Source organism: Buteo buteo, chromosome 2, assembly GCF_964188355.1.
Source record: "Buteo buteo chromosome 2, bButBut1.hap1.1, whole genome shotgun sequence".
Classification (NCBI taxonomy): domain Eukaryota; kingdom Metazoa; phylum Chordata; class Aves; order Accipitriformes; family Accipitridae; genus Buteo; species Buteo buteo.
Window position 1 is genome coordinate 58,727,265 of NC_134172.1, and position 20,049 is coordinate 58,747,313.

The 20,049-nt window shown below is 38.5% G+C and overlaps 1 protein-coding gene across 29 annotated transcripts in view; it reads left to right on the forward strand.

Moving 5' to 3' along the window:
- Positions 1–20,049, forward strand: part of ARPP21 (cAMP regulated phosphoprotein 21) — a 206,041-nt gene that overhangs the window by 91,027 nt on the left and 94,965 nt on the right. For 26 of the 29 annotated variants that reach the window (XM_075056504.1, XM_075056438.1, XM_075056455.1 and 23 more), the window contains 9 exons: positions 5,388–5,556; positions 7,296–7,501; positions 7,905–7,946; positions 8,348–8,389; positions 9,313–9,402; positions 13,596–13,740; positions 14,998–15,076; positions 16,403–16,462; positions 17,359–17,499. In XM_075056504.1, coding sequence (XP_074912605.1) covers positions 7,334–7,501; positions 7,905–7,946; positions 8,348–8,389; positions 9,313–9,402; positions 13,596–13,740; positions 14,998–15,076; positions 16,403–16,462; positions 17,359–17,499 — 767 coding nt within the window. In that variant the 5' untranslated portion in view covers positions 5,388–5,556; positions 7,296–7,333. The remainder of the gene's footprint in view (positions 1–5,387; positions 5,557–7,295; positions 7,502–7,904; positions 7,947–8,347; positions 8,390–9,312; positions 9,403–13,595; positions 13,741–14,997; positions 15,077–16,402; positions 16,463–17,358; positions 17,500–20,049) is intronic. The other 3 variants (XM_075056366.1, XM_075056400.1, XM_075056408.1) reach the window with 3 other exon arrangements.

A 20,049-nucleotide genomic window follows, 5' to 3' on the forward strand; every position in this document is an offset into this window, starting at 1 on the left:
GGGTATTACTTGGTTCCTGGTAAACTTGCATGATTGACATTTATTAGCCAGATCACGCAAAGCCTCATATCTTTTCGTGCAGATCCTGGAAGACCTCAAATGGTCATCATGACAGATAAAAGAGCATTTCTTTGAGCCTTTTCTTAAGTATTAAACCAAAACAGGCTTTGCCTATCGGCCACTTATATTTATTTTCCTGGGTAAAGCTTTTAGCTTTGCAGGAATACAACAAGCTAGAGGGAAAATCATCATTATTACTTGGCTGAAGATGATGACATTGACATGAGGTCTTCTGACAGGGAATTAAAGTGGAAAATAGTAGTGGCAATCCATTAGAAACAAGAAGATCCCTTTGAAAAAAGGAATAAGGTGTAAACCACAAAAAATTGCTTTGTTTCTGTTTGTTTTGGGTTTTTGTTTTTTTTTTTTTTTTTTGAGTTGTCAGACTGATCTCATCCCTGCTGTAATTTGAAAATACTGGATTTCAATTGCAGGTTGGGAGGAAAGACAGTGCTATTCCAAGATAGAGGCTTCAGCTGAGATGCTGCTCCTCATATCATCTAGTTGCCTCTTTTAAAAGACAACTGGTTCTTGCATAGGATCTGAAATCTGATGCAGTATATTTCAGTCCGCCCTGTTTTCATCAAATTTGACCACCATTGCCACTGATAGTTATTTGCTGGCCCGCTTAGGGTGGGTCAGTGGCCTCTGTGCTGTTGCTTGTACACAGATGTTTCTGTAACTCCTGGAAAAAAAATTGCCTCTGCTGACAGTCTCTGTTACAGTGCCGACAGTAAATGAGTCTAAGTACCTGCAAAGGTCTGTGGCCTGTCGGAGCAGAAAATGTAGGCAATCACTGTACCTTTTTTTGTAGTGATGATGGAGAGGGGACAAAGTGAAGACAAGAGGAGGTGGGAAATAAAATAAGGCTTCAAACTTTTTTCCTTTAAAAACATTTTTTTTCCCCTTGTTTCTTAAGGTTTAGTCTTCAGTCTTTTAACAAACAGTGAACTTGTAGGATTCCACGTATTTCACAGCCTTAATTTTTATTTCATTTTTAAATTTTATTTTTTTCATACTAAAGCATTTAGGTGTGAGAGCTGGCATGGATTATTATCCTGCTATGCTAATATGCAGCAGCAAACTTGACTTCCAAGTGCATATATGTAATTCTGTGGGAAACATGGGAAAACAGTGAGAAGGAGCACACAGTACCACCTGTCTAATGATGTTGGTCCTGAAGACTAGGACTGACAACTGAGTAGTAGTGTGTTCAAACTAAAACTAGGATTTATTTTACTTGCCTTTTGCGGGTTTGGTGGTGGGGTTGGTTTTTTGGTGTTTTGGGGTTTTTTTGAACAATAGGTTTTATATCCTGAAGATTTTCTTTGAAGCTACCACAGAAAGTTGAAGCTTTTGTTTTCGGTGTGAAACCTGAGACTTACATAGATTTGCTTGATGGTAGGAACTGGAATATTTAAGTAAATGTCAAATAACAGGAAGTTCATTCTTTAAGCCATGAGAGTTTGGCAACACTGGGGGCTGTGTGTACTGATAACCTTAAGATAATGCCATAGTCTGTTTCCAGGAATCTGATGAGTGAGTTAGCAATAATGAGTCAGAGCTATCTTGACACATATGGATGAGGTATTATATCACATAGTGGAATCACGACTGACATATCTTCTTCCAGCTCATGGGCTCGTATCTGCGAGCCATTCATGGGAGTGGAGAATCGCTATGGGATAAGAAGGATCCTGATGTAGGTACTGCCAACATCAGCTGGTTTTCAGTTACAGGAGCCGTTCAGGCTCAAATGGTTTTACCTCTATGCTTAGCAGCTTTATTTGGAGAAAAAACCCTTGGGTTTCACTCTGGCAGGGTTCAATCCTGCCAGCTGCTGCTGCCTGCTCTTGGTTGAGACTATGCTGTTTGGCCTTAAAGCCTGCTCATCTTCTCCTCAGAGAGAGGACGTGTTGATACTTACTGGGAGCATAAGGATCTCAAAATTCCTGCTTCAGTATATGGTAGCTTTGAGACCACCAAAACATTTCCTGATATGTCATACAGAAAGGGCTTACTCTGCTGGGGTGAGTTTTTGGGTTTTTGTCAGATGTCTCTGTTCAGTTGATGGTCAGCTCTCAGATGTTCATGGACGACAGCTTTCTAATGTCTTTGCTTGTTTTTCTGTTCTGTGCTTTTTTGACAGCTCTTCTTCTGGGTATAGTTTTTAAACTCTTGCATTAAATTAAGTGTATTCCTTCCCACAGACTTTTCTTGGAATCTGTGTGGTACGTGTTGTATGAACATATGCGACCATATGCGCCTTCTTCCATCCCTTTCTCTTTGAGCTATGGCAGTAGCTGCTCAAGCTCGCTAATACCCTCAGCTTCCGAAGTGAAAATCCTGTTAATAAAGCAAGCAATTTAAGAAAAAACCCCAACATTTCCATCTGACAGTATATGCTGATCAGCTGGTGCTTATAAATTCTGTACAAACAGATTATATTTTCATTAAAGTGGTTCCACAGATGGCTTGGTGGGCACCTGTATTTTCTGTTGAATTGCAGTGTGCAATACTCAAGTTGCTTTAAGGAATTAGAGGCTGAAATTTTGCCGCAAGCTCCTGTAGACCACTTCTAAGATCCCAACATCCCTATGAAATTTTTGCTCACTTGCAAATAAAGGAGGTGGTTTTTGCCTAGCAACAAGCTTTGCGGTTTCTACCTGAGGATCAAAAACACGAGTGCATTTGTTCAGCCTTTTGCGTCACTTCAGTACTGAAGGTTTTGACAGTCAAGTCATCGCTGACATTTCTGTTGATGTGCAAAAAAGAGAATAATCCAGTAAGTTTTTCCATAGCAGTGCTGTCGCTGCAGGACTGACAATAGTAAAAAGTGCATTCATCACTGAATAACCAGATATCCTGGAAATGCGTGAGAAACAGAGACGTATTTTCAATCAAAATGTCTCGCTCTTAATGGCTATTTTCTGACTGATTCCTTTTTGCTATTTATACTCTCCCTGAAGTATTTTAGAGAAACCCGAGTCCCTTTGTAAACTCACCCAAACAACCAGAAGTGTATTTTGCGTATTGTAGTATGTAAATGATTAGTCATCACTTGTAAATTGCCTAATGGAGGAGGAGGAGATTTATATTGAGGGAAGGTGAAGAGCTCGACTGTGACTGCTATGTGTCTCAGTTCATCTGCCTTTGCCCCCCCCCCCCCCCCCCCCCGAAGATAATTACGAAGGATTTTTTAAAAAAAATCATCCTAAGAAACATTGTCATTGCGGGTTTGAAAAATGGTAGCTGCATGCTGTAAGCTTATTTTCCACTTGCTTATGTTTTCTTGGGGAAATTTCTGGTTTTTTTTGTTGTTTTAATATTCTATGGTCGTCTTGTACGTTGCCAATGAAAAATGATGTTGGCATCAGAGATCTTAAGTGTAACAATATGGGGAACTCAGTTTATGAAGAAGTATGTCTTTGGTAAAGCATGATAAGATTATGTTGAGCATCTGTGGCTCAAGACCAGAAATGCTGATTATTGGAGTCTTGGCAGATCTCTTCATTTGCTGAATATGATACCCTTTGTTTGGTTGGTTTGTTGGTCTGGTTTTTGTTTTCCTTTGTTTGTTTGTCTTATGAATAGTTAATACACAACACATGGTAACACTGAAGAATCCTGAAATAATGTTTTTGTGTTCTGATTTTGGTACAGAGACCTATTTCTCAGTTAGTTTTGGAGGGTTTTGATTGCAGCGGTCTATCCCCTGGCTGGCTGTTTTCCAGGTGAAACTGTAATGCACTGTATTTCCTTGGTTTTTTTGGTTTGTGGTTGGTTTTAGTTGTTTGTTTTTTTTCTCTCTTTCAGAAGTGTGAGGGGAAGGGTTAATGGAAAATAGTTATGAGAAAAGGTTTTTCAGTCAGTGGTTTTTTCACTCTTTTCTCTCTGACTATTGGATCCATGAAATACATTTGCATGTGCTTGGGTGCTTAGGCTTAATTTTCCATATCGTTCCTCTACTCCCATTGTGATCCTATAAGTATGTTTGTCAATGAGAGAAAATTTCTGAAAATGTCCTGTGAGAAGTACAAAAAAGTGAGTGGGAAGACTTACTTTGTATTACTCTGTACAAATTATTAAGTGGTTTGAGGAAAATAAATGTTTTTATGTATATAAAGTTGCCAGGTGGAAGAGGTAGTTTACAGAATGCCTGCTGGTCTCCTCTGTGTGCCTGAGCTCCTGGAGAGAGCAGGACTTGATTTTTGTGAAAGGCTAAATTCCATTCCTGGCATATGAAATTCATCTCTTTTAATGTGGTGAGCTCCAGTGCGCTGCCACATTCTGTACAGCAGTTGCAACTGTGCACAATTTAAAATGTGCCTCGGAAACAAGGAGTCCAATATTAGAGTGAGATGATTTTCAGTTTTGGGTTGGTTTCGTGTTTTTTTTTTTTTTCTCCCCAAGCAGAATGATAAACGTTTCCTCCTATTTGCTGTTTTTGTGTGTTTGCCCTAATTGCTTCAACTGTGATTCACGTGCAAGCCTTGAGAAGAAGTGCCTGTTGTATCAAGACAGTTTGGCACAAGACCGTGGCTTGTGAATCAGTCCGACTCATTCCAAAATGCTTCTTTTCTGTCAGATTAGCTCTTCAGCTGGCAAACGCCATCCTGATGAACAGCATAAATTGCATTACTGAGCAACTCTTTCTTCAGGTTTATTTTCCAAACTATAACCTGGAGATCTCCTTTCTCCTCCTCACATGGTGCCTCAAAAGGAAGTTTTTTCTGGTGGCTGTTGTTCAGGCAATAGGATTTCTTCCTTCTCCTCCTCCTGTTCTCGATCATTTTGACTTTTATTTGGCTTACTAAATGAACATCTCAATTTGCTACCCTGGCAAAGCAGGTCGCTTTCTAAAAGCACCCACCTAGCTTCTTTTTCCATAGTGTTTGACTATTGACATTTTAATTGGAGCAGAAGCCGTAGTTAAAGAGCAGGCAAGTCCTTTTTCCTCATAGCCTCATTGATTTCTGTTGAAGCAAACAGATGAGCTTATATATAAATATGTATATATGCTTTTTTTAATGAAAAGTGCTGGAATTCACTAAAAAAGGTTAAAATTGAAGTGAGTAATCTTCAGTGCATAATGCAATTGTTAATTTTAGCTCCTTGCGTAGGAGCTGTTATGACTTGAACAGCCGGCTCGAGCCTTCATTAGAGAAGAAGCAGGCAGTTTTCAGACAGGTGGAGCTGGATCAAGCTGTGAAAGTGATTTGCTTGAAGCTGGTCATTAGTGTTAGAAATCTGGTCCTATCTATTGCATCCTTACCTTGTACCATGATTGTTACCGTTGTTGTTATTTACTTTTCATCTTTTTCCAGGTTGACTATGATCCGTCAAACTCTCTGAAGGACCAGCATGGAGATTGGCACTCTGAACTGTTAATGGGGACATGGGACTCACGTTGTCATTGATCATTTGTGTGGACTTAACCAGTGAAGAGCAACAGAAGACACTAGAAAGACAGTGGGAATTATAGCAGCTTTTCAGGTAAATGGCTTCTTTGGTGCAGCTGGTAAATTATGAATGTAATTGTTTTTGTGAATACTGTGTAAGCATGTAGATGAGCCGTGGGGTAATGTGCCTGTGGAGAACTTGTGCATGCGTGTTCATTTCCGGATGAAAATCCGTAACAAATTAAGGGTTATTTAACAGACTAGTTTCAGATCTTGCCATTCATCGTGTTTTGAAATCTTAGCAAAGCAGATCAAGTTTCAGTTGTAACTGCAGAATAGCCAATACCGTGGGACTTCCTGGGGAAGGTGGTGGGAGGAAGGAGAACAACTCGAAGATTGACTTGGCTTACTGTGAGCTAATTTGTGAGCTTTGTATTCCAGTCGGTTTATTTATGAACCATGTAGCTTCATTTCTTGTGAAATGCACAGTCTTTCTCAAACAGGAAGATCACATAGGAAAGGTTTTATTATTTTATTTGCTTACAGTGTCAAGACAAAAGCAAAAATTGGAAGAAGTAAGTTTTTAAAACTCAGTATGTCTTATTTTTTCACTTAAAACATAGTTTAAAAAAAATGAAGGTAAGTGGTATCAGATCTGTTGAATGTTAATTACAAGCTGTAAAAAGAAATATGGCAAAGTGGTTTTGCTTAATAGCCACTGTTTCACTGTTGAGAAGTGGCAAGGTATTGAAAAAGACCCTTTCTGAAATAACTCTCTTTCTCAACCGCAGTTGTTTTTCCTGAAGATACTTCTTAAGCCAAATGGATGCGGAAAGAAAAGTTAAATTATTCATGAGTCTCATTTGACAATCGATCAGTGGGGGAGGCTTCAAGAGGGAGCTGGGGGTAGAGAGAGAGAAAGAGAGAGAATATAATAATAGGCTTTACCTTTGAAAAGCCTTTAAAGCTTCTGTACAACAACCCATTGTGAGCTGAGAGTAAATGTGGTTCAGTTAAGACATCTTCATTAGAAATACCTGCCAAGGGCTTCCTGTAGGATTTTCATAGTGCTGGAGAGTAACATGGGGTTTGGGAAGAGGCTTAGGATTTTAATAATGGAACTGTCAGTTTGATGCCTGGAAGTGTTGACCCTGAGAGCTTTATTGCCAAATTTAGATTTCATATTTATATTGAATGATTACCTCTTCAGATATATTTTTTTTTTTTTTTTTTTTTAAACTGGTAGCGAGCACCATGGGCTTCTGCTAGGTACAGAAACCATGGCCTCTGCTGACAGTCTCTGTCAAACTCACGCTTGGTTTTTGTTTCTGTTTGTTTCGTTTGTTTGGCTATTCTTTTTTATTTAAAAAGAAAAGGAAAAAAAAAAGAGGAAAAAAAATATAGAGTTGGAGAACACTGAGATACCAGAGACCTGGAAGTCTGAATGGGTCCTTCCTGCCTGGTGCCGCTGAGCTGCGTAGCGGAGAGTCCGTCACAGTTCCTGCCTGCGCCTTGGCAGTCCCGGGGCTGGGCTGGGAGAGGCAGGGCTGGGGACTCACAGCACCTTACCTTAAACCTGCTCTCCACCAAGACTATTTAGATTGGAGCTCCGCTTGTTTAACCTGACACGTTCTGCTGTTATCCAATATTGTCAAGTCAGTACATCTCTTCAGCTGGGACATATGTAGCTTTCAGCCCCTGAGCTGCACATTTTGGTTTGTTTATCAAAGGAAATGAAATTACTTACTTGGGAATTAAAAAAAATAAAAATAGAAATTCACTCCCAGTGTTTTTCTGTGTGTGTGTTTGTGTCGTGATCTCTTGACCTTTCAGGTCACCAAATCTTGTTATTTTAATTTCTGTCTGGAAGAATGTCTGAGCAAGGTAGATTGAACCAGGAGACAGCAGAGGAAGCTGCAAAAGAGCAGGAGACTGCCATCTCCGAAGTGAACCCAGACAACTGTATCCTTAATAAATCCGAAAGCTCGGAAGTAGAGGAGAAGGAGGAGAAGCTGAGCGATGCCAAGACAGAGCTGCAGGTAAGACAGGAATAGTGAATGGGCACGTTGAATATCAATGTGTTACCATTGCCTTTTCGCTTCTATGATCTCTTTCATTGCCTACGCTTCCCCTATTTTTTCTCTCATAATTTTGAGACTGTTGCCCTTTTTTTTTTTTTTTTTTTTTTTTTATATTTTGGGGAGGGGGTTCCTTTTATCTCCCTGTAAAATAAATGCAGTTATTTGTTAGACTTTTCAAGCTCTTTAGGCTGCTGTCCATGTTATTAATTTTTCTGAGAAGTTAATTTCTAGGCATCTGTGTTAAAGCTTGGTGAAATATTTGACTGTTTTCCCTATTTGGGGATTTAGAAAACTACCTTGATCTCATGAATTTACAGGTAATGCTAATGAATAATTACTTAATGTGTGGTTTGGTTTGTAGGTGTTACTGCCAACAAAAAGTTGTTATGCAAAGCCTAAGAAGGTAATTTGATAAGAAGACTTTATCGGATGAGGGGGTTTTAATCCTTTTTGCTCAATCGAATATAAAAATAAAGGGGGAGACTACATTTTAAGAGGAATTTGGAGAGGGGGAGCATTTACTTAAGTATGCCTTTTCTTACATTTTTATTATATGCCAAATTACAGAACACTGTGCAGTGTGATTTTGTTGTTTAAACCTGTTCTTAAAATGAATAAAGTGAGCAGAGATGATTCTTGGTTTTCCCTGCTTTCCAGACTGGGTTTGGGGAAGTTGTTTTTGCAGTCAGCAACTGAATAAAATATCATTTAGGAGTGATTTAGTCTCTTTAGTTATTGGTAATGCTCTTGTCATGCACGTTTTCCACTGAAGTGATAACCGCTTCTCTTTTTTGCTATACCCAGAAACGAGGTGCAAATCAGAACCAGCAGAAAAAGAGATCCAAGGTAAGGGTCCATCTCTGTTTGGAATTGCATGCCATGCCAGGATAAAGAATTTCAATCAAATGTCTGTCAGCAATTGAAATGATGGCTTTTCATCACTTGTGTGGCGGTTGGGGTTGTTTTTTGTTTCTGGTTTGTTTTTTGTTTGGTTTGGTTTGGTTTGTTTTTGTCCCCCTTACCCCATAATCTTGTTGCACAAAGGCAGAGGACTTCCTCTAGATAAAATGTGTCAGGCTCCCCTTTATTTATCTATCATACTCCTGTGCTGCTGGGCTCGCTGAGTGCTTGTGTTAGACAGCGTGTGTGCTTCTTTGCACCACTGGGGAAGGAAAAAAAGCTCATTCCTTTTGCTTTAGTAATTAATGGTTTTGTTTAAATTCTATTTTAATGGAATAATCTTGACATAAAGAAGCAGAGACTGACTAGCTCCCTAAGGGGGGGAAAAAAAGGAGCTTCTAGGAACAAAAAAAAACCCCAACCAAACCTTCTTTTAATTTTCCATGTGCAGATCTGTAAAACTTGCACATTTTATTGTCCATGTTCCTTGGATTTAATACTCCTGGGGGGGGATGACAAACAACCAAAAAAACCCAAAACCAAATGACAGAAGGAACCTTTGAGTTTAATTTTATGTTAAATTACCTTCAGTATTGGATTATCTATTCTTTGCTGTTACGATTTTTGGTGGAAGTAAGTGAACTGTAGCAGAAATGATTAAAAGCAAAAAGAAACCTACCACCTCCCCATGTGTGGCCAGTGGCTCATTGCTTAGAATCCTTTTCTATCTGCATTGAAGACAGATAGAATTTTGCTGGCTGGAGGCTAGTAGTTATTTGGGATAAATAGGGACAGCTGATGTGTGCAGCTTATGTGACTTGGGGTCAGTAGTAGTGTTCTCTGTTTTGTTTTCTTTGTCTCTTATTCAGTCAGGAGCTAAAGGAAAACTTGTCCGGAGTCTTGCTGTGTGTGAAGAGTCATCCCCTCGCCCGGGAGCAGAAAATCTTCATGATAATCAGGTACACTTGCAATCATTGCTGTTAGCTGCTGCATGGTTGACCTCCATGTTCAGTTGCATGATTATGTTACTTAATTGGGCATTTAACAATGTCTTTCCTGGGGGAAAAATTACATCCAACAATGAACACATTTTTACGAAGTTATCTGGTTTAGCGTGAAATTTATTTTGAAATATTAGTTTTATACTGTATCACAGGGTGTTGTTTGCTTTTTTTTCCAGACCCCCTGAAAATTTCAGCAAATGGAAAAGAATTCAAAAGAATTCAGATTTTAAAATAAAAAAAAAAATAGTAACAATCAAAAAGAATATTAATATGTTCTTTTCTCTAAGGCTATCTCTTTTGAGGCTGCACCAGATACAGTTATGAATATGCTCTGGTTTCTGGTTCCTCTGAGACTCCAGTTCATATCAGTGTCCCCCTTCACATAAAATTCACAGGTCCTTCGCTCTCTAAAATACCCTGTAAGACAGAGCCAAGGATGCCTCCTGCTGAGTGGCATTCATTTTCTAAACTCTTGTTGTAGATTTTTGGGCATCAAAAAGCATGTATTTGACTTTATCTGTACTGGTAGTGTTGTTTTCCCAGAAGCTGGTAGAGTTCTGTCCCCTGCACCCCTCCCCTAGGACAATAACACTGGTGGTATTCTTTGTAGACCAACTTCAAAAAACACCCTGAAAAGCAAAAGTAAAGACCTCAAGCCAAAATATCATGAGCACTGCCTATAATTTATGAGGTGTTTATGTGCAAATGAGATCAGCCATTGAGAGAGCTTGAGCAAGTAACTTCTTGTGAGCTTAGCACAAAAACAAAAAAATCACATTTAAGTGTACTTCCTCACTGTTTCCTCTATTGACTTGAAACAAAACAAATCCCGCTCTCCTCTTAGCTCATAAGTGTGGAGAGGCTTTTCTTTTTTTTTTCTTTTTTTCTTTTTTTCTTTTTTTCTTTTTTTTTTTTTTTTTTTTTTAATTTTTTTGAAAGACCAAAACCCAGGTTGTTTAGCAGGGGGATGTCTACATGTTCTACTGCTCTACAATGACGCTTATGCAGTAGATGGGCAGGTTATTTTATCAGTTGTTCTGTTGTAGGTATATGCTTTCTGCTTAACTTGCGTTACTCAAGATGCGTGGCTTTTGTTCTGCTTTCATTTGTATTTTCTATTGTTTAATGGCGAATGAAAGGGAGAATAATACAAAGAGATTGTATTAAGCATCACGTAGTAGTGTATAATGTACTGCACAGGACCTGTATTAAACATCAGAGAGACTGGCAGGTTTTGAGGCAAAACCCCTGTCTGGATTGCACCCTGACGCCAGGCAGAGGAGGGTTTCCTGTTACACACAGCCTCTGGTCTTACCTGACTCTGACCAGCTGCGGCAAAGACTTCTTTGACCCTATCAAAACATTTATGGGAGATAAAATGCCTCCCTGGACCCCAGCATCCATTTCCTAAGGTCACAATTGATTGGCTTGATGTAATTACATTAGATAGGAATTGGACTTTTGCTCTCACTGACCTTTTACTAATGAATGTGGCTCAGCTTTGCCATGGAAAGCTGGACCTGCGGGTTCCTCCTTGGACTGGCTGAAGGATACAGGAAGTTTTGTGCCAACCGAACTGCTTTGCTTTCACTTTAGAGGAGAAAAAGCTTGTTTTCAGCTTGGAATTTTTTTTTTTAAATTATTATTTTACCTTAATGGTTTACAAAGCACAGGGAATTAATTACCAGAGAATGTATGGTACATCGCCAAAACTACTGAGTATGGATTGTACTGCAGACTTGATGTTTGTATTTATATTTGAATAATTGCCTTCATTTTCCTGTATAGGGAAAAAACTTGTTTACCTGTATTACTTGATCTTTAACGCTTACCTGATGGTTCACTATGTCCTTACTGAAAAGGAATGTTGCCTTTAATGTTATACTATTGACCAACAAGTGTATTACTGCAATTTGAACATTTATTTTGTTGTTCACTATACTTACCTTGTATCAATGTATTTATTAACATTGTATTTTATTATTGAGAAAAATCAATAAAAATCTAAGAAAATATACAGTAGCTTCCTTTCACAACTCTATAGCCCTTTTGTGTGTTTTTTCTAGTGCAGATATCTAGGTATTATGTTACCCGTAAGACAGTATCTACTGTATGTTCATATGTATGCTTATGTGTAAAGTCTGTCATTTTTCTTTTCATAAGTGCATTTTAACAACCACTGTGAAGGCTAGGATTAATATCCTGGGAACAGCATGGCCAGTTACATTTTTCTCCTGTTTTGAAAAGTTAGTGGCACAGTCACTTTGCGAAGGGCAGCGCAGGGAATCAGAGTTACCCTTCGGGGCCTTTTGGCAGTGTTTGATCCAAAGTTTGCTTGTTTGGATGAGAAATCAAACTGCCATTTGAAGTGAAAGAAAGCAGGCATAACACTAGTCCTCTGAGTGCAATTGAGCAGGTTAGCAAACATTTTTCTATGTGTCCTTACCTCAAATGACCAGGAGTTCCCACTCTTTCCTTCTGCATGCTCAGTTTTTGGCTAATACTGTCAGCCAAAACTAACAGAAGTAGGGATTAAGGGTGGTAAGTCAGGTTAAATTTTGGCTCCAGGGCTTTGTTTCTCTTTTACAATGCTTTTCATCTCAAGTCTTTTGTGCCACATTTGAACTTAACAAAAAGTAATAATGATTAAGCTGAGAAATTGCCAATTTCTGTCTTACTGTGGCATGTTTATGCTGATATCTTGTTCTGTTAGGATCTTGTCTTACATGTGTTGTGGTGGCTGATTTGTAGTTTTTTTAAAAATTCAGAAACCTAAAATTTGTAAGAATTATTGAAGGCATCTTATGAATTCATAATGGTCTGGTTGCTTAATAAAATCACCCTTTAAAGTTTTGTACTGATCTTTTGGTATGCTAGAATTCTTTGAAAAATGGTGAAGGAAGGGAATTTACTAGCATTCAAGAAACTCTGATTTTTCTCTGGTATTGGTGAATTTGGTTTTCATTAACATGATGCCAAAAAATTATCAGGTGTGCAGGACTCTCTTCTATTAAAGAAAACTATGTTGCCAGGGAGTTTTGTGACAGCTTAAGTCAAATGTACGTTTGTACACTACTTAAGCATATAGTATTATTTGGGCCATTTTTTTTTTTTCCAAAAGAATATGAACACAGAAGTATGCTTTTTTCAGTTTTGTCCAACCAGATTGGTACTTCTTGAAATACATAAATTATGCCATGGTAACTTCAAAAGAAAACAATTTTTGTTTTGCTAAAACAAAGTCAGTATAAAGTAATGTAAGTGGGGAATAGCAAGTTCTTTAACGCAAATCAGAAAATGCAAACCAGCTTGAATTCTCGGGTTTAATTAACTTTTTAAAGCTGAAGCATGCTTTCAAAGGGCTTTCATAGTCTCTGAAATACTGAATTTTTGAGGATAAGACTTGCAATGCCTTGGAGAAGTTCACTTACAACAAATTGTTTGAAAATCTCAGTGTGCATTTCACCCCTTTTGCTAAAGGCATGTTTGCCTATATCTTTATATTTAAAGTACTTCATAAGTTAGTAAGCCCTCTTGCATACAACTGAGTTTATAATTTGCTGGCACTCTTCTGTCAGAGCCTGAAAGCTCAGTCTAGCTGATATGCGCTTACATCTGCAAACGAGTTCATATGAACCTGCAGAATTTTTAGTGAGGGGGAGAAAAAAAAGCTATATTTTTCAGACATCTATCCATTGATCATTATTTAATGTGTAGTATTAATTAAACTATAGAATTACTTAAGAAAGCCCATATAAAATGTCTTTCACTGTTCTACAAAGTCTTGAGTGAGAATTACTAAAGTGTAGAATAATATAGTGCCTTTAATATAGGCAGATTAAAAGGTTATAGTATTCAAATACTAGGGAAGAAATACACATACCACTAGAATTTGGCTTCTAAGATGTCATTCTTCTGGAAAAAAATATCATTTTTCAAATAGGGAAGAAATGCACTTACCACTAGAATTTGGCCTCTTAAGATGTCATTCTCCTGGAAAAAAAGATCATTTTTCAAATAGGAAAGAAATGTATCTGGCTTCAGGTTTTCTAGCTACATATAGTTTAATGCAAATTTCTACAGGTTGGAAGCCATGGGAAGCTTACTGAATCTGGCCCTAAATTTATCTTTCTTTTTTTCCCTAACAGGAATCAATCCAACTACAGCTTTCCAGCTTTCCTAGCTTGCAAGAAGAAGATAAATCTAGTAAAGATGACTCCGAGAAAGAAAAAGAGAAGGATAAAAATAAAGATAAAAACAGTGAAAAAACCAAGATCAGAATGTTATCAAAAGGTGAAACTTAAAAATATTTAAATTGTTATAATTACTGTTATAAAAAGGATTGTATGTTTTTACAAGCATACAGTTCTTTATTTGTGTATAAATACACAGTAGAAGTGTTTTCATACATTAAGAAAATTCAGATCCTGAAATCTGTATGCATGAGAGTGGGGTTTTTTTATACAAACATTGGGCTTTGAAAGTGAAGAAACCTTCCAGTCTGAGGTTTGGTATTAGAGGTTATTAATTTCCTTTAATGTAAAATCATCCTTCTGTGAAATACTTAGCCATGTTGGTATAAACACATATATATGTAAATACATGTGTGATTATATAAGCGTAAAACTCTCATACACTTTTTTCCCCATTAATGATAATATATTGGCATGTCACTTGTGCAGCGTAGGCAGTAAAGAGTAATTCTCTTCACTGTTGCTCCTGTCTTATGGAGAATTTTTCTTAAATGCTGCAAGTAACTCCATCTATGACCTTTAACCTGCATTGCAATCTACTATTATCACCTACTAAGACTTCTTCAGAAAAGATCTCGATCTAAATCTGGTATATTTTAAAAATTTTTTTATTAATCCATGATATAAAGTTGCATTGTAATTTCTCAAAAAATAATCATTTCCTACCTGGGTGTGGATCCGCAGCTGGTGTGAATTGTCAGTTGGCTTTAATGGAGCTCTCACAGTTCACGCCAGCTTGAGGATCTGTGTGTGCTTTTGAGTCAGGCGATATAGCAATGCTGAAAAATTAATTCTGACTACTGTCACGCATCCCTATTACCCACCCACTCTTGGGTGTCACTGGATTTCAGTCTGTTAATGCAAATAGAATTCCCACTGGCATGATGCCTCATTTGCCATGTGTACAGCGTTTATTAAGTGATGCAAAGAGACATTGATAAATAAAACTTTTTTTTTAATTTATTTTTTAAGATTTTATTTAGTAGTTTAAAGGAAGAACTTGGCAGGGTCATGAGTGGCATTGAAAGCTTCCTGTGATTTTCAAATGACCAGCAGTTTCTGTTGGTGTCTAGTTGTTTTGGTGCTGCGTTCTCAGTAGAATGGTACAGAGGAACTCTGAATGTCCACCCGATGCTTCTGAGCATAGATCTTTCTTGCCTGAACTCCAAATGAACGTTTTATTTCAGAGCATTCAGATTGTTGCTGCAAAATGGATTTTGATTTATATGGTAGCTTAATCATAACTGTTGAAATGAAATAAATGAGGGGTGTGTGTGTGTTTGTTTTTATTTTTCAGATTGCAGTCAAGAGTATACAGACTCAACAGGCATAGATTTGCATGAGTTTCTCATTAACACATTAAAGAATAACCCCAGGTAGGTATTCTCTGCATTGGAGCTGGCACTCCTGAAATTATAGCGGGCAGTCTTTGAGTTCCTGTAACTGTGCACTGTGTTTTACTAGTTCTGGAGATGGTTATGAGGGAAAATGTAAAAGAGGTAGGCTGTTAACTGAACAAAAAGCTATAAAAATCAACTTCTACTCCCCTGCCCAGTCATCCATTGCTTATTATCACTTTTAGCAACATCTGGTCTTTGTCCTTACCTTCTTGCATATATCTCTGCACGATGTTAGCAGTAATATATTATAACCATTGCAGTTGGAGATTTGTATATGAATATAAAGTAGCTTTCTTTTGGCAATGCTGTACACAATTAAAACCCTGTGCATGGTGCCAAATTCTGCTCTCGGTATTCCCATGGTTTTCATTTGGAGCAACAAGCTCATCTCATTTGTCAAATTTGCTTCTAAGTGTCTAAGGAAGGATCTGTAACATTTTTATACGTTGTGATTTTCCATGTTCATTTCAACTGAATCTGTTAAATAGGTACCACGTAATTTTGCAGTTATAGGAGAACTAGGAATAACTGGGTACCTAACAGCTTGCAGAACCTCTTGTATAGATGACGGAAGGTCCTTGAATGGTTTTATCTGCACAAAATGAGAAAGTTCAAAAGAACTAAGGAGTGATGGACTCTGGCAAGCTTAGAAAAAATGTATGCGTGGAAATACGCTGGGGAAGTTTTTGAACGTTTTTTGGCAGGAGAGGTGGGGAAAGAGGAACATCTGAGACCGTCCAGTTGAAAACAGAGCATTTGCGCTGAGAAATGCTGCGGCATTGCCTGCTGGGAGCCAGAGTTCAAAGGCGTTGTTCTCTATTGTGCTCTCTAACTAGATTACACATGCACAGTCTTCTCGCCTGCAGATCAATGCTTTGTGGAAGATATGTCTCAGACAAAATGTTGAAAATTGCTGTGAGTAGCAGCTCTTCTCATGAAAGAGCTAGGTTAGCTGGAAATCTCATTTTCCATCAAAAAAAAGGGTGAAAAAGGACCAAAGTTATCCATAGTAGTCAGAGGCTTTCTATGCAATGCATTGATCACAGCCTGGTGTGGCTGGAAGCACTCTCAGACCGTAGCTGAGCTCAAGGAAGAGCTAGATCTGTCACGTATGTCAGCGAAGGTGCAGCAAAACAGGCTGCAATCTTCTCCAGATGCGCCAGGGCAAAGCACGTTTGATTTTTAATCAAGATGGCTGACAACGCTTGCAAAATTGCCTTACAAACATTGATATATTCATTTTTTCATCTAAAATGTCTATTGGTAGTTGATGCTACAAATCGTTGCGTTTCTTTTTGACAGGGACAGAATGATACTCTTGAAAATGGAACAGGAAATTATTGATTTTATTAGTGACAACAAGTAAGTCAAGTTCCACCCTTGGTTATTAAGTCACGTGTGCGTGTAGCAATGAGAGCTGTGCTAGGGATAAGCTCATATGGACCACAGTGCTCCTGAGCACTGTTACTGGCATGCTGCAAGATCAGGCTTTTATTTCCTGACACGTGGTGGTACTGCTTAAAATACAGTAGATGTAAATGAAAACCTTTTGCTTTTCATTGCATCATAATTGCACTGGCTCCACTCATTTAGGTCCAAAAATATAATGAAAGCTTTCAGTGCAGAGGATGATCAAATATGCTACCTCATGGGCTTCCCTGTGTGCTATGTTGTTGTAATGCATTGGAAAATAGAGCTGAACTTGGGTGGAGGGATTCTTGCTACCACATGCTCTTTATACTAAAATGTTTCTGCAGTTTTAAGAAATAGACTCAGAATAGCAGCAGAGGAAGAAATTATGCTGATGGGAAATAAGCATTTTGTCAGTAAGGGAGAAGAAAGGAGGATCAAACCAGATCTTTCCAGCATCACCCTGCACCCGACCTTTGGGAGAAAGGCAGAAAGCTGTTGCTGGCGTCTCAGCAAATCTGCAGGACTGTTTGTGCAGAGAGCGTGAGTGTGTGTGCAGGGTCAGGGGACAGGTTCTTCCCCATATACAAAATAAGCAGTAGATACCATGTAAGCGTGAGCTTTGTTTGTCCCAATGTAGTGCATGGAAATGTGCTTATTGGAAACTCTAAAAATAATTCTTTTCTTTTTTCTACCTTGTAGCAAACATTTAATTGTAAATGCGCAAAGGAGAAGTTTTAAGTTTAGATTTCTGTCCACTGAATTATCAAATGCATTGCTATGTTCATTTAATTATAGCTTAGAGGGAAATATAATTATCAGTGCGATTTGTTTTCATTTTCTTCCAGTAATCACTATAAAAAGTTCCCTCAGATGTCATCGTATCAGAGGATGTTAGTGCACAGAGTGGCAGCTTACTTTGGAATGGATCACAATGTGGATCAGACTGGAAAATCCGTAATTATCAACAAGACCAGCAATACAAGAATGTAAGTAGCAACACTGCTGTCTTTTTCCTTGTTTCCTTTCACAAGAGCTGGTTTTGTACCATGACTGCATGGTGTATTTTTTTTATATATATATTTTTTTTTAAATTATTTTTGTAGCAAGAGTGAGTGCTGTTTATCGCTTTCCAGGGTGGGAGAGAAGGACAGGGCTCACACTGTGAGGTTATTTAAGGATATAAAGATGCATAAGGAGAAATCAACCCAGTTTATCTCTTGAGAGAAACTTAACACAGTGTCTTGGAATGTTACTTTCCCTGACTCCTTAGTGCCACCACTTTGCTACAGAAATGAGCTCATTGCTTTACATGTCACCTGATACCATATGGCTATATTCCTAAATAACCCAAATGTATTTGGCAGATTGCCTCTTCCCTTATTCTGGCTCTCCCTGCTTCAAGAATCATTTTCTGCCCAACCCGATTATTTAGGATTTGGTTCCCCTCCACCACCTGCTACCATTCATTCCCTTTTCCTCCTCTTCTCCCCTCCTGGTTCCACTTTATTTTCTCTTCAAATCTCATCTTTTGACCACAGAGTTTTGTGGGATATAAATTCCTTCTGATAGTTCAAATGCATTGCAAAATTCCTGGCAGGTTAAACTTGTGCTGGCATGCTTTATGCCCTCCTCCATGAACCTGTATAAAGCTGGCAAAAGCTCGATACGAAGTTCCTTGGCTAATTCAACAAAGATGCGGTCATGTGTCCTTGCCTAATCAGCATCACTTGTTCTGCCGAGTGCCATGTGTGTATTAACCATCTGGGAACTGTAGCCTTCCTCTACCTCTTTACCTATAAACTACATAATGAAGAGGAAGTAATTACGACTGGGTAATGAAGTTTTGGTATCTGGTTTTGGAACAGGAAAGCCCCATTTGAAAATTGTGTACGTCCTGTATTCAATTAGTAGGAGAAATAAAAACATTTATTTCATTTACATACCCAGTAGTTAAGTAATTTACATAGATGCAGTTGCAGAGAGTTTGTTGGGTTTTTTGTTTGGGTTTTTTTTATTTGATGTTATTAGCTCTTCCTGTAGAAGGCTGGAGGGACTACCTGATTTTGCAAGATCAAAACCTGAGCCAGACACATTGGTATTTGTTATTTCACTGAACCGTAAAAATCTTTCATGTGTGTGAAGTAGATTTAAGATCATGGACAGTTTATTTTAGATCTTTTTCATGGGCTATTCCTGAGATACTTGGACATCTGCAAAATGACACTTAGATGTGAATGTTTTTAAAAGTTTGAATAAAGTGTGCACTAACCTCTGATTTTTCAGAAGTCAAGAGAATTACAGTAGCTCAATAAAACTAACGCTCAGGCTGCTAAGGCTTAGCCTCAGGGTCTGGTAATACCTGCCCCTGTCCAAGGGCTATGTTTTGGGTATAAATAAGAAAAAGCTGGGTATGCAGCAAACCAGTGTTCATTTTTGAGCTGCAGATGAGAAAAAAAAATTAGCCTGCTCTTAAACAAAACAGAATCAGTCATATCTGAATGCTTTTTAGGCATTCCTTTCTCTTTACGGTTCTCCCTTTTCCCTTCACATCTGTGTCACCTCTGTAGTGCAACTGCTACAGATCTTTCCTCACAGCATTGCCTTCTCCTGGTTGACTTGATAATGTGATCATACCACATTAATATCTGATAATGCCTTGCTGGGTTGTGTGGCTGTGCGTCACAGAGATGGGTAGCACTGGGAGCGCTGTTGGAAATGCTTGCACAGTGCTTCTGGAGAGGACACTGAAGTCTTCTTCGATAGTCAAAACTTCATCTGAGGGCTGTGGTGAAGCTGTGGCTTCTCGTGTGGTGGGAATGAGCAAGCAAGGCTGTTTTACCAGGCATGAACTGGCATCCCTGTGGGCAAGCTTAACAGGCAGGCTGTTGCAGGGCTGTAACGGATCGAGTAACCCTTTCAACTGTGGTCTTGCAAGCTGGAGGTGAGGCACGGAGCCAGACAAACTGGTTCCAACACCGTTCCTGTGTAGATCTTCCAGAAATAAACACAGGGCTTTGCCCCTCTGTTGACTGTGAGTACAGCTGGTTTGTAAGCACCACGCAAATTGCAGATTTTTTCCCTTCTGCAGCGATTTGGTGGTAGGTAACTGGATTATATGAAGCTCGTATTGCATGATGGTGCTTCCAGTGTGTTATTTACATTATTTGATATTGCTGTAAAATAAAGCTTTGTGGAAGTAGCTCTTTCTTTTCATGACTGGAGGAGATGGCATTTTTTTTAAAGCATCCCTGGCTCTGACAGAAAATAGATTGTTATTATCCAGCTTGAATAAGGGCTGATGAGATTTTTATTATCTGTGGCAAATATTGTGTAAGTTCCACATCTGAAAGCATCTGATGTGATTTCATGTGTTCTGCATTTCAGTACTCTCAGAGGAGACAATTTTGTGCGGTTCAGAATCAACACCAAATACTGGGAATGTGTTGACTCTATTAATTACTACTTGGACAGTATCCAGAATACCGGAGAATCTGGAAAGCAGCTGAAATGCTGTTCAACGTGGTTATGCTGTGCTG